Raw genomic sequence first — 13,602 nt, 5'->3', positions numbered from 1 at the left:
CTAACTTTACCAATGTTTCTTAAAGCCAGCTTATTTTGCCTACTTTTGACCTTATATTTTTCAAAAAAGGAGGGCCACCTCTTTTTTCAGGCATTTTTTTTTCTTACATTTAGTAGAAATACTGTGTGAGTATCAAAGGATTTGCTAATCCCCCTTGAATATTATGTTTTGCATGTCCTTAGTTATATTGTTTGCCTTCGTATTATTTTCCTTGTGCTGCTCAGGTTTGTAACAATTTCTGATACTTAAGATCTATTTTTTTGCTTTCCATATAAATAAAAAACAACTCTGAATATGTAATTTTTAGGCCTTCTGATTACAACATACAGATGCTTATGGAAGCCTATTTTTCATTAACATTCAAAGCTTGATATGTAAATAGCATTGTAGGCTGTTATTAGATATCAATAGGCAGCTATACACTGATAAAAGGTTAACAACAAGGACTCTGGGTGGGAAAGCCCTGATTTGTAACCTTCCTCAGTTTCCTGGTGTGACCCTTTTCCCCTCTCCTCCCCCAAGGCTGACTTCCATCTGCCAATGTGAAGTGACTGGGTGTTGCAGGGTGATTTAATCACCTTCATGAACTAGTACGAATTGACTCCAGCACACCATTGCATTTTATAAAACTATACTCTCTAAGCATATAAACTTCACATTATTTAAAGTAATAGTGTGCTTGGTCATATTTTCTGTCATAGTGTGTTCACATATTTTGATATCTTGTTTAAAAGTGTTATTTGAACTTTGCAAAAAGTGACATTTTGCGGATTCAATTTGGGGGAACATAGAACTTTCTCTTACAACTGGAAAAAATTTATATATTTATAGGCAAATGTGTACAGCCCAGCTTTATACAAGCAAAATAGTTCTGTAATAGATTCCCTTTTGAAAACTTCTGGGATGACATTAAAAATTTTTCTGTCTATTGCAACCTGAGTGAACTTAATTGCTGCTCCCTATTGCTGAAATAACTAAAAAATGTCATTTATATCCTGCACTTCATGCACCCCTTAATAACATGCTTAATATTCATGGAGGTTTTTGGGTCAAAAAAAAAAAGTCTTTTGCAATGTAGCGAGCTTTGCTTTTATCAGGATAAATCACTTTGCCTACCGGGCAATTCATTTCATTATACTTAAACCTCAGTCAGTAATATTGTTAATGTCCTTTTGGCTATTAGGTTATAAAAGCGATAGAAGAAGGTTACCGATTACCAGCGCCCATGGACTGCCCTGCTGGCCTTCACCAGCTGATGCTGGACTGTTGGCAGAAGGAACGCGCCGAAAGGCCAAAGTTTGAACAGATAGTTGGAATTCTAGACAAAATGATTCGAAACCCGAATAGTCTGAAGACACCCTTGGGAACCTGTAGTAGGTAAGAAATACCTAATGGAATGGGATCTGGTAGAAATTAAACTATTCACATGAAACCATGTATCTCCTCAGCCCCACCCCAATAGTAGATAGGCATTTGTGTTAAATTATAAATTCATATTAAATATATTTGTTTACAGAAGTTTTCTTTCCAGATGGCTTACCTCAATTGAATTAGTACTTAAAGAGACCTATTAATCATAATTGCTTTTTTTTTTTAAGTTATGATAGCCATCAGTGGCTGTCATTTAGAAAAACTTTTATTTAAACTGAAATTTTGTGATATGGTGGTATTCACATTTTCAGATCATTATTACTATTATTGTATGGCTTTTTATTACTATTGCTCTAGTTTGTCATCTATTTTATTGTTTTGCTTTGAGTTAGTAAAATGATTATCTGAAGTTACCATTTATATAAGTAATTGGATACATGATTAAAGAGGTATAGCCACCTGACCAGGAGGTGGTACAATGAATAGACCATCTGCCTGTCACGCAAAGGACCCAGGTTTGAAAACCTGAGGTGTGGCTTGATCATGGGCTCATCTGGCTTGAGCACGGGGTCACTAGCTTGAGCCCAAAAGGTCACTTGTTTGAAGCCCAAGGTTATTGGCTTGAGCAAGGGGTCACTCCGTCTGCTGTAGCCCCCCCAGTCAAGGCACACATGAGAAAGCAATCAATGAACAACTAAGTAGCACAGTGAAGAATTGATGCTTCTCGACTCTCTCCCTTCCTGTCTGTCCCTATCCGTCTGTCTCTCTGTCTTTCTCACTAAAAAAAAAAAAAAGGTAATAGTTAAAAAGAGTCTGAAACACTGTTCTTTGCACTTGGCTTCCTTCATTTTAATGCAGATTAGTAGCTATTCAGCCTCAGCGGCCAGGTGAGCTGGCAGCTGTGGACTGTGCAGGCAGGCAGGCAGGGCCTGTGGAGGTGTGGGAACTCCCAGGGTGCTCACAGGGAGCCTCAGGACAGTGGACACATAGGGATCCTAATAGCACCCTTGTGGTCTAAGTCACTTTTGGAGAAGCAAATGAACAAATATTTACTGTTTAAAAATACTGTTGGTTGTGCTTTTCTAAATTTTGTATTTCAAAGGAAGGATAAAACTGAATTGAACATGGAGAAAGTTGTAGAATAACATAGTAATTACATTATAGTAATTATAATGTATAAAAATGAAGAATATTTTATATCTCAGTTGTAGAAATACATATTATCATGAAGAGTATAATGAAAAATTATACAGTATAATCTTGAATTCATTTAATGCTAAGTTCAATAGTATACCACAGAGTTTTAGAAACAAGGGTAATTGTTATTTAATATAGACATTGAAAGTCAAAATGAAACATTCATAGATTTTATATGTTTTGCTTCTTCATGTTTACTATAATACCACCAACCCACTAGGAAGATAATGATAAATGTAGAAATACCTTTTTCCAAAATTCTAAGTGGTAGGATATCATATCTTTAACTATGATTCTATTGGGGAAAAAACCTGACTTTTAAGATAAAAAAATGTGTATAAGGAAAAAAATGCATTGAACATGCAATCTAGTGGTTATCAAATATAAATAAAACATAAATTTTGGACTCTGTAGTTATTGGGTAATATTTATGTGTTAGATTTTATTATTATAATATCAATTTAAATATGTAATTTTATTTTCTAAACCCTTATTTTTATTTGAGACCAGACACTTTTCTTAGTAGTTCAAGGAAAAAAATTATTGGGTTTTTTTGTGTTTTTTTGTTTGTTTGTTTGTTTGCTTTATTTTTATCTAGGCCAATAAGCCCTCTTCTGGATCAAAACACTCCTGACTTCACTACCTTTTGTTCAGTTGGAGAATGGCTACAAGCTATTAAGATGGAAAGATACAAAGATAACTTCACAGCAGCTGGCTATAACTCCCTTGAATCAGTTGCCAGAATGACTATTGAGTAAGCTTAAACTTTAAAAATTATATCTAATAATGTATAAGCTGTGGTACATTTACACAATGGAATACTACTGGGCCATAAAAAGAGGGGGAGAGAATCTTACCTTTTGCAACAATATGGATGGACCTGGAGAGCATTATGCTAAGTGAAATAAGCCAGTCAGAGAAACACAAGTACCATATGATTTCACTTATATGTGGACTCTGATGAACAACAAACAAACAAACTAACAAAATAGAAACTGACTCAGATATGGAGAATAGACTGACAGCTGTAAGAGGGGAGAGGAGTTGGAGACTGGGTGAAAAAGTAAATGTATTAAGCAAATAAGAATACCTACAAACACAGACTATAGTGTGGGAAGGGAAAGGTGGAACAGGGTTGGGGGGGGGTAGGTGGTGATGGAGGGAGACTCAACCTGAGGTGGTGAACACACAGTACAATATACAGATGATGTATTGTAAAATTGTGCACCTGGAATCTGTATAATTTTATTAACCAATGTCACTCCAATAAATCCAATAAAAATTTTTAAAAATAAAGAATGTATTAGGTACAATCCAGGCTTTACACATTAGAGGTACATTCAAGAGATATGAACCACAAAACCTGGGGGGGAAAGTATCTCTTTAATAAGTGCCTACTATGTGCCAGGTATTGTACTAAACAGACCTTTTAACATATGGTATCTTTTTTTTTTTTTTTTTGTATTTTTCTGAAGCTGGAAACGGGGAGAGACAGTCAGACAGACTCCCGCATGCGCCCGACCGGGATCCACCCGGCACGCCCACCAGGGGCGACGCTCTGCCCACCAGGGGGCGATGCTCTGCCCCTCCGGGGCATTGCTCTGCTGCGACCAGAGCCACTCTAGCGCCTGGGGCAGAGGCCAAGGAGCCATCCCCAGCACCTGGGCCATCCTTGCTCCAATGGAGCCTTGGCTGCGGGAGGGGAAGAGAGACAGAGAGGAAGGAGGAGGGGGGGTGGAGAAGCAAATGGGCGCTTCTCCTATGTGCCCTGGCCGAGAATCAAACCCTGGTCCCCCTCACGCCAGCCGATGCTCTACCGCTGAGCCAACCGGCCAGGGCCACAGTATCTTTTTTAACCCTTGCAGCAACACCTTCAGTAAGTCAATAGGTTCATATGCAACAAATGTTAAGGCTCAGAGAATTTGAATATTATTCCCAAATTAACTCAACTAGTTAAGTGATAGCTAATTTGTCTTCATAGCCAATGTTCTAAACATCACTTTAGTGAGACTTCCTTTTTCATTAACCACTCTATCACTTAGGTTCTTAATTTTTCTTCATTGGAGGATTTCTTTCATCACATTTGTATTGGACATGTAAAATCTCAGTGTTTCAAAACCAATAGCCAAATGCATTAGGACAGTCAATATGATTATTTTCTGAAGAGGTCAAAGGGACACATAATTTAATTCACTGAAAGAGTTTAGTTTAATTTGCCTTTTGGAAAGTGTGTGATTAACTGAGTTGATTTTTTTTTTTTTTTTTTAACCTTAAGAATCACCTGATAAAAGCAACTTTGAAATTGCTGTGAACTGGAAGTAAAAACGAATTTTCTTTTTCGGCTCTGTCACTGATTATGTGATCTCATGAAATCTATTTAATATGCCCCAGCCTCGGCTTCCGTGACTGCTGCGTAACTCTTACGGATGATGCAGTTCCTCTCAGTCAATGTGTTTAAAAATGGAAACAATTATCAAGGTCCCGTTAGTGGGGTCCTTTCTACGTGCTGTTGTGAGAATGGTTTCATACTTTTAGGATGAAATAAAGGCCAGCACTCAGATGCTGCTGCTCCCTGGCATGTCAGGAAAAGGCATGTATGTTAATTTAAGCATGTGCGTGATAACCTTGTCTGGTTTCCTGCTAGTCACCACATGGCTGGATCTGACAGAATTATCCGTGTCTCTCCAAAGTCATCTACCTGACAGAGTGTGTCTCTCCGTCTTATTTGACCACTGCTATGAAATACTGCAGCATGGTCTTGCTATATTTTACTTGTCTTTCTGACTACGGTACTAGGGAAGGTAAAGCACATAGACCAATCCAGTTAGCCTGTGTCACATTTGAGCTATTAAACATGGGTAATGGGTATTGTACTCTTTAAAAAAGTTTTTTTCTGAAATGCAGTCAAATGATTGAACTGAACTGAAAGTAAGTATATACTGAACTGAAAGTAAGTATACAACCAATAATACGATCAGAGTTACCATATTATTAGTCTCAGTATAAAATTTTTTTATGATCATTGATGATTCTTGATCTACTAGAGCCCAGAATTGTTTCTATTTAATACTGTATTTTAATAGTTTAAAATGTTTAAACTTCACTCAGGTTCAAAAGTACATTTCAAATAACATTTTCTAATCTTACCCGAAGTTAATAATAATGTTAAGACATAACATAAATTATTTCCTATGTGAAATTTTACATCTCTTTAAAACTAACTTATCTTGGCAAATTGAGACCCTGAGCAGTTAGGTTTTCACAAAGGAGAATGTGGAAGATGGTGGCCAGTCTGACCTGGTGCAGGAGTATGATCGTAATACCCAAGAACACTAGGATAAGATCTGATTGCATAAGAACGGATTATTTAATTAAAGAGTTGATGACAGTTTAGTGCCAAAACAATGCTTGGTAAAGTAACTAATGAAATAAAAATGCATTTGTCTTTTTCAGGGATGTGATGAGTTTAGGGATCACGCTGGTTGGCCATCAAAAGAAAATTATGAGCAGCATTCAGACTATGAGAGCACAGATGCTGCATTTACACGGGACCGGCATCCAAGTGTGATAAGCATGTCTCCCTTCCGAGGGAGATGGCGGACTGTGAGAGAACAGTGCTTGGCCTTCAGTATATGCATAGAATGCTGCTAAAAGACAGTTGATGTCCTGGGTCCTTCCTACAGTGAAGAGAAGACTTAAGAAGCACCTATAGACTTGAACTCCTAAGTGCCACCAGAATACATAAAAAGGGAATTTAGGATCCACCACTGGTGGCCAAGAAAACAGCAGTGACAATAAACAAAGTACTACCTGAAAAACATCCAAACACCTTGAGCTCTCTAACCTCCTTTTTATCTTTTAGAATTTTTAAAATGTACATAAAGAATTTAAGAAAGAATATATTTGTCAAATAAAATCATGATCTTATTGTTAAAAATCAATGAAATATTTTCCTTAAATATGTGATTTCAGATTATTCCTTTTTAAAGTCATTTGTGTTTATTCATAAGGACTTTGTTTTAGAAAGTTGTTTATAGCTTTGGACCTTTTTAGTGTTAATCTACAACACATTACTACACTGGGTATTTTTGAAAGAAATTCAAATTTGAAAAAACATAGCATGATTGACAATATCACTGTCAGAACATTGGTATCGTTTTTGTGCCATTTTATTTAATCAGTGCTGTTTTGATATTGTTTGCTAATTGGCAGGTAGTCAAGAAAATGCAAGTTGCCAAGAGCTCTGCTATTTTTTGAAAAGAATTTTTTTTGTAAAGAGCAGACAACACTATCTTTTCGATGATAGAAAAAGCAATAATGATCCATAAATACTATAAGGCACTTTTAACGGATTGTTTATAGAATGATTTTACTAGACTGAATTTACTTTAACAAAAAAACAAAAAAATTCAAATTGTAGTTTTATGATCATAAAAAAATGTATGTGTGAGTGAGGCACTTCATCTAAAGAATGTTGGTGAAGGCAAGTCTCTTGAGAGCAAGAACTATCCAGTGTTACCTAAAGCTTAGTGTGAGCACATCAAGATTTTTTTAATATCGTGACATTAGGAAATTTAGGAGAAATAGTTGGCATATGTTTTATATCCTGCTCTGTTTAATGCAGTCCAAACACAAGAGGAAAGAATTAAGTTTTCTATTAGAACTCTGAAGCATGATAAAAGGGGCAGTTCGCAGTTTCTACTTTTCAAAACAAATTAGCCGCCCAGGATACCACCAATGCAGTTAAAGAAAAACAACAAAACAAAACAAAAAAACTTATTTTTATTTGTGAACGCTGATAGGACTAACATAAGTGAAACAACACTTTTTACCAAGGAAGAAAGAGGTGAACGATCTGACTTTTTTTAAAGCTTTATTTATTCCATATTATTTGATTACCTGTTAGGATTTCACAAGCAATAATTAAATGTGTCTTTATAGCTGTTTCAGGAATGTATACATATTGTGAATACTGCTATCCAGAGTGAGGAAAATAATGAACTACCCCAGAAGTGAACTGTTGGACTTCCAAAGAGAATTGGGCTGTTTATAGTGATTTTAATAGAAAAAGATCCCAGGGATCGGTCGTAATTGGTCTTGTTTGATAATGTGGGCATCCACAAACAAACAGATAACAGAAACAAAAATCTGTAAATGTTTCTTTGTAAAACTTGTAAATTTTATTTATACTGTCTTGTTTTGTACACACATTTCTCTGTAGTGGGCTCTGAATACATTGAAAATGCACTATATTTTTCTATTTTACTTGCAGAGCATCACAAAAGAACAGGTATTTTCAGTGCTACATAATGTGTTTTCCCACATTTAGGACCAAAGATGGCTATAGAAAAACTCAAATGGATTGCTTCCCCAACCCCTCCCCACCCTTTCTTTTTTATTTTGAATCACTGTACAGTGTTTTTGATATTTTAATTTATTTTTTGATTGACTAGAAAAATCATTTTAATTTCACTAAAATGTTTTTTGTCCCTAAGGAAAAATAATCTGTAAAATAATTTTAATTAGCGTAATACAGTCACCTAGACACTTCCATTTGTAATCTTTGTAATAGACTGTAAATATATTTTTGGAACTATAACACAATGTGCTTGAGGGTTATTTTTCAGTGTCTGCAGTGTACACAAGTGTTTATACTAAGTACAGCACTTTACGATTCTAATCAGTAGTGTTGGCCTTTTGTGAGAATGATTGAAAGCGTTTGAGTGGATGTTCTTAATTCCGTTTAGATTCTAGACTCACTGATAATGAAGTTCTTTTCTTGTTCATAGCTTAAGGTGCTCATTTTTTCTATTAAAAGTAAATTAACAAAAAGCCATTCTAGAAATAGAAGACATAGTATGGTACATGCAAATGGTGTCTTTCCTGCTTTTTTCTAGCACTAGATTTATAGCTGAGTAATCTTTCTTGAGTAGAAGGTTAGAATAAAAGAAGTTTTTTTGGAGTTGTTGTTTTTTTTCAAAAGTAACTTTTTTCTTCAGCAATATACCTCATCTGCCTTAAATTTTTTACAGCTCTTTACAGGGAAAGGGGAGAAGGGATGGGAAAGACACACAGCACAATAGGAAGTGTATGATGACATCACTCTCTCGTTTGTAGGTTTCTTTTCCCAACCGACAATATGATTTTGAAATACATATATGTGAAACAGATATTCTGAGGAAATGAATTAACATTGTAATGCTGATTGTAATACTCTCTTCCAGAAAGAGAGGAAATGGTTTAACAATAAGAATGTACAACTTGCACCTTGAAATCTTTTTTTTTTAATAAATTAGTGCTCATGGGAGGAAAAGTAGAGAAAGCAGATGTCAAAAATAGACTTCAAAAATCATAAAAATGCAAAAGGAAATGGCGTCCTTGCTTTCATAGAGCCACCTTTTTTAGAACACTGTCTTCAAGACAGTTGACTCATGTTTTTGCATTCAGTACTGAAATAAAAGTAACATTTGTTACATCTGAATGGAACACTTTCTCAGCAACTGATCTGGGCCTTGTTTACTACAACTGGTGGTTTATGCTTATCAGAGCACTATTAGTTGAATCATATTGTGTACTTATGTAATCTACATTAGCTAGGACTATTTAAGACTATATTTTAATTGCTCCTCTTATCCGTGTTTTGAAGACAATTAATATGGTGTAATCCACCTCTCTTTTTTTTTTTTATTTAGGTAATGCTGATATTCTCCCTTTTGTTTCCTGAGTAGCCTAGAACTCTGCTACTCCCAGATGTGCATGTTCAAATAAATTACTGATGTGTATTTTTTTTTTTGCTATATATGGAGAAATCATGGGGAACTCGGGGCGAGATGTGCTTTTTGTTGGTTGAATTTGTCCCTCCTTGCCTAAAAAGTACTACAGGGGTCCTTTTATAAGGACAAACTGCTTTTGAACAGTGTCTTTCTTCAATGTATCAAGCACAAATAACTCTTTCTTCAACACAAATCATAAGTCTCTTTTTACCAGCTTAAAATAATAAACGAGTCTATTAGACAATGTAAAGAAAAACCTGTCTCCAGTCATTGGTGGATTCCTTTATGTCCCTTACTTGTTCATTTTCTTACACAATACCATGAAGGGAGATGTTTAGATAAAGGTTTTATTGACATATGTACTGGATCCATCAGAATATGAAGAGAATAAATATCCTTTGCTTCCCTTCATCTTTTTACACACTGACTTAATTCCACTCTAATTATTACAGAACAACAAGAAAATGTCTACAAAGATCCATACTGTCAGACATTTTAGTTAAAACATTTTTTGTTCCTTTTTGAAACTACAGTTCCATGGAACTATTAAATATTTATATTTGTATGGGGAAGGTAATATTTCATCATTGGACTCTGACAAATATTTTGCCCATTTGATGTAGTACAGCAACTTGGAGCATCTTGGCATTTTAGATTCTGCAGATGCACATGGTCCAGAGCAGATGGGAGCAGTGAGCTATCAGGTGGTCTGATTGAGTTGTGTTGCGTTGTCACGGACTTAGGGATCATTTCAACTTGCACCTGAGATGAAGAAAACTAAACACTCCCTGTTCTGAGCATCACTATCTTAAATTCTGCAAGCACTTAACAAATATCCAAATGTGTTCCAAAAAATGAAACCAGGCAAATACCAGATGAGGTGTTACTGCCGTCTGTCACACTTGTGAGGCTGAGGTTCAAGCTAGGCTGAACTGAAAGTCAAAAGTAATCTGGAAGTCTCGGCTCACCCTGACTAGTCAATAAGCAGTGCCCCTGTTCACACAGTGTCGCTTGAAACACTGAAGGGCACGCAAAAGATCTCATAACTACTGGATTCATAAGTGGCACAAAGGTACACTACCTTACCAGCACTATTCCAAAATTATAAAGCCATTATTAAGGATCTATAAGTTATATCACTAAGTAAAAAATTAGATTTAATACTTTTAATCATCAGTAAAAACTTGGTTGAAGGACTTTTTTTATCTCCTGCTGTTACCCATTTTTTTGCTATTACCTGCAATAAAAATATTCAGTATCAATTTTGAGGAAAGCTACTGAGAGCAAGCACATAAAGCAAAGAGGTGACCAAATTTCTGAATGCAAAAGATCATAACTAGTGATATTAACAAATGCTAAAAGACAATGCATGGGGACTGGCAAACTTTCCAGCTGCTTGTAGGGAACAGCTTCCCCGGGGCTTTGGGTCAGCCCCTTCAGAAGCCCCTGCCTAGCTGCTGTCACTGTTCTGTCCAAAGCATCTTCACGTCTCTTGAAGAATAAGGACAGGAGGATAAAATATGTCAACAGGAATACTTCTGTGAGCCTCATTAGATTTCAGTCCTCTAAAGCGGTGTTTTTTTCAGGTTTGATGATTGAAATAAATTAAATCTATAATTAAACAATTAAAGACCTAATTGACCTTGAGGTTAAAATAAATGTAATTAATTGATCTTACTAGGCCTCTTGCACAAAGTTTGGTACGTAGCAATAGTAACTCTAGACCAGGGTTCTGTAGTTACTGAACAGCACTTTTAAGTACTGGGTGGGTCAGAAGTACTGGTGTAAGTACGTGAGATAGTTCATTCATGTAGTATAATTTATTAATTATGAACAGCTGTAAATTAACTTTTGTCCCACTGTGTATGTAACAGTAGCAGGGATCCCTAATTTGCCAGCATTTGCTTATTTGGGGACAGTAACAAGGGAAGTGTTGTCTATTCTAAACCTTCATAAATAACAAATAAAGCTTAATCAGATATAACTTACAACATTAATGTCATTATTTTAAATATCCCAGTTTTCTACAAGTGAAGATTAGTTTTGTTTCCCTTTTGAAATTCACCATCTTTAAGTATATTTGTAGATTTTATATATAGCTATAAGAATGCACAATACATTTTTAAATGTGTCATTAATCACAGATCTTTATTAAAGACACACAGGCACATTTAAGTAATGTTGGTTCTAGTGTGAAAAAGGACAGACATGCACTGTTCAGGTCTCATCATTCCACTGTAGAACCAAAACTCAATAGAGTGACTGCCTGGAAAACAACCTCTTGAAAAACAAATAGAGAAAATTAAACTACATATGCTAAACTAGAGTTCATCTCAATTACAAGCTTTTAAAAATATTTCCCAATTCAATGACACAAACAATTCCAGAATGCTTTTATATTATTACACAGGTGGGATAGACTCTATAGCAAATTACAAAAGGAAGTTCTCAGTTTAATCTGATATCCTCTGTCAGTTTGTTAGAGACATGCATCGCTAACATTGAAAGCCAAACAGGATATGAGGCTAAAATGTGCTCTTTCCAGATGAAAGACACACCTTTCTTCAGCTCTGACATTAGCACAAGTGTTTTGGAAAACCTACTGGGCAGATCTGTTGGCCATGCCTTTACATTATTCCATGTTTTCAGCCTGGCCTGTGGTGGCGCAGTGGATAAAGTGTCGACCTGGAAATGCTGAGGTCGCCAGTTTGAAACCCTGGGTTTGCCTGGTCAGAGCACATATGGGAGTTGATGGTTTCTGCTCCTCCTCCCTTCTCTCTCAGTCTCTCTTTCCTCTCTAAAAAATGAATAAAGACATATTCCATGTTTTCACTAGATCTTTGCACTTTCTACTCCAGCTCCAAGTATATTCACCAGAACCCAACAGCACACAAAAAACAGCAACCTGATGCTACAAACAGATCTGTTCAGCTTTACCTGAGAAATAGACAGGAGTTAATCCATGGGCTGGTGCAACTTCAGTGATCCCACTTACTGTAAAGAAGCACTTGTTAGGTTAGGTGTGGTGTGTGGCCAGGAGACCAAGAGCAATTAAACCTCTTCTGACCTACTTACAAAGCAAAGGCAGCAAACACTGAAAACATTATCCTTCAGATTTTGAGGAGAAATAATGATACTGTATATAAAAGTGTATATAAAAGGCATAGATGAATTACAAGAAATCTGTAGAATCAGATAAGAGAAGCGAAATTTAAAGGAAGAGACATTGAGGGGCAATTAGCAAGTCTCACCAGAAAAGAAATGTGATGGAAATGAAGTTTAAGAAACCAAGGTCTGGAGATTGTGCCTGAAATATGAATTAATTTAATTATTATTTATTTCTGGATCAGAGCAATAGAATATACACTTCTATGCTTTACCCTCCTCTCTCACTATCTGCCTTACTTTTCTAAATGGGAGAAATTCCTCTCTTCAAGACACAACTCAAACCTTATTTCCTCCAAGCCTTCACTGACACCCCAAAACCAGAATTCTCTCTCCTGTGTTTTGTTTACACTGCTGGTGGTGTGATTATCCTACTGTGCTGTGGCAGGTCATGTGTTTGTCTTTGTCTCTCCCACTAGATCTTGGAGGGCAGAAGCCAGATGAAGATCTTTGCATTATGTCTTTTGGGACTTAACAGTTTCTGGCACTCAGTAGAAACTCTATAAATTTTTTAGAATCTTTGAAGTGCAAATTAATTCAAATTGCTTTTTGTCTTAAAAGGTAGCAAGAATGAGTTTCTGTGAAGGATGAATGGGGTGCATTGAAGGTGGTAGTAAACGGATATTGAGGAAAAAGAAAGTCATTTCAAAGCACGGATGGATGCTTCTGTGATGGGCTGGGGCAGCAGGGGTCCCCGAGGGACTGAGCTGAGGATCTCAGAAATATGGGCCTGGTAAGGAAGGGAGGTGGGAAGAGCTGATTAGTAAACAAGACCAGGATCCATCAAATAGCAGTATCTTCCAGATGTTGAATGTTAGAGGTATCTGATTATAAATAACAGAACAAGATTAAAGAAGAATTTGAAATGGAGTAAAAATAATTGAAATTGATGAGAGAAACAATGAAGGGTTATTTACCAATATCTTGTTTGATGAAGCAAAGACATGATGAGAAGAATTTTTTTTTTAATTAACTGTAATCTGCAGAAATAACTGAGGTGTGATTGTGGCTATTTTTAAATTAAGTCTAAACAAGGGAAAAGAATACTTTTTTTTGTTTCTATAATGAAAACTTCCCTCTTTCCATCTCTCAACCT

The 13,602-nt window shown here is 36.0% G+C and overlaps 1 protein-coding gene across 5 annotated transcripts in view; it reads left to right on the top strand.

The window, feature by feature from the left end:
• Nucleotides 1-9,567, top strand: part of EPHA7 (EPH receptor A7) — a 167,161-nt gene extending 157,594 nt beyond the window's left edge. For all 5 annotated transcript variants that reach the window (XM_066254318.1, XM_066254311.1, XM_066254298.1 and 2 more), the window contains exons 15-17: nucleotides 1,184-1,377; nucleotides 3,167-3,322; nucleotides 6,022-9,567. In XM_066254318.1, coding sequence (XP_066110415.1) covers nucleotides 1,184-1,377; nucleotides 3,167-3,322; nucleotides 6,022-6,136 — 465 coding nt within the window. In that variant the 3' untranslated portion in view covers nucleotides 6,137-9,567. The remainder of the gene's footprint in view (nucleotides 1-1,183; nucleotides 1,378-3,166; nucleotides 3,323-6,021) is intronic.
• The last annotated feature ends 4,035 nt before the right edge of the window (nucleotides 9,568-13,602 follow it).

Source organism: Saccopteryx bilineata, chromosome 1 (genome assembly GCF_036850765.1).
Source record: "Saccopteryx bilineata isolate mSacBil1 chromosome 1, mSacBil1_pri_phased_curated, whole genome shotgun sequence".
Classification (NCBI taxonomy): Eukaryota; Metazoa; Chordata; class Mammalia; order Chiroptera; family Emballonuridae; genus Saccopteryx; species Saccopteryx bilineata.
Note: the sequence above shows the minus strand (reverse complement) of the source record. Positions and strands in the feature narration are given on the sequence as shown.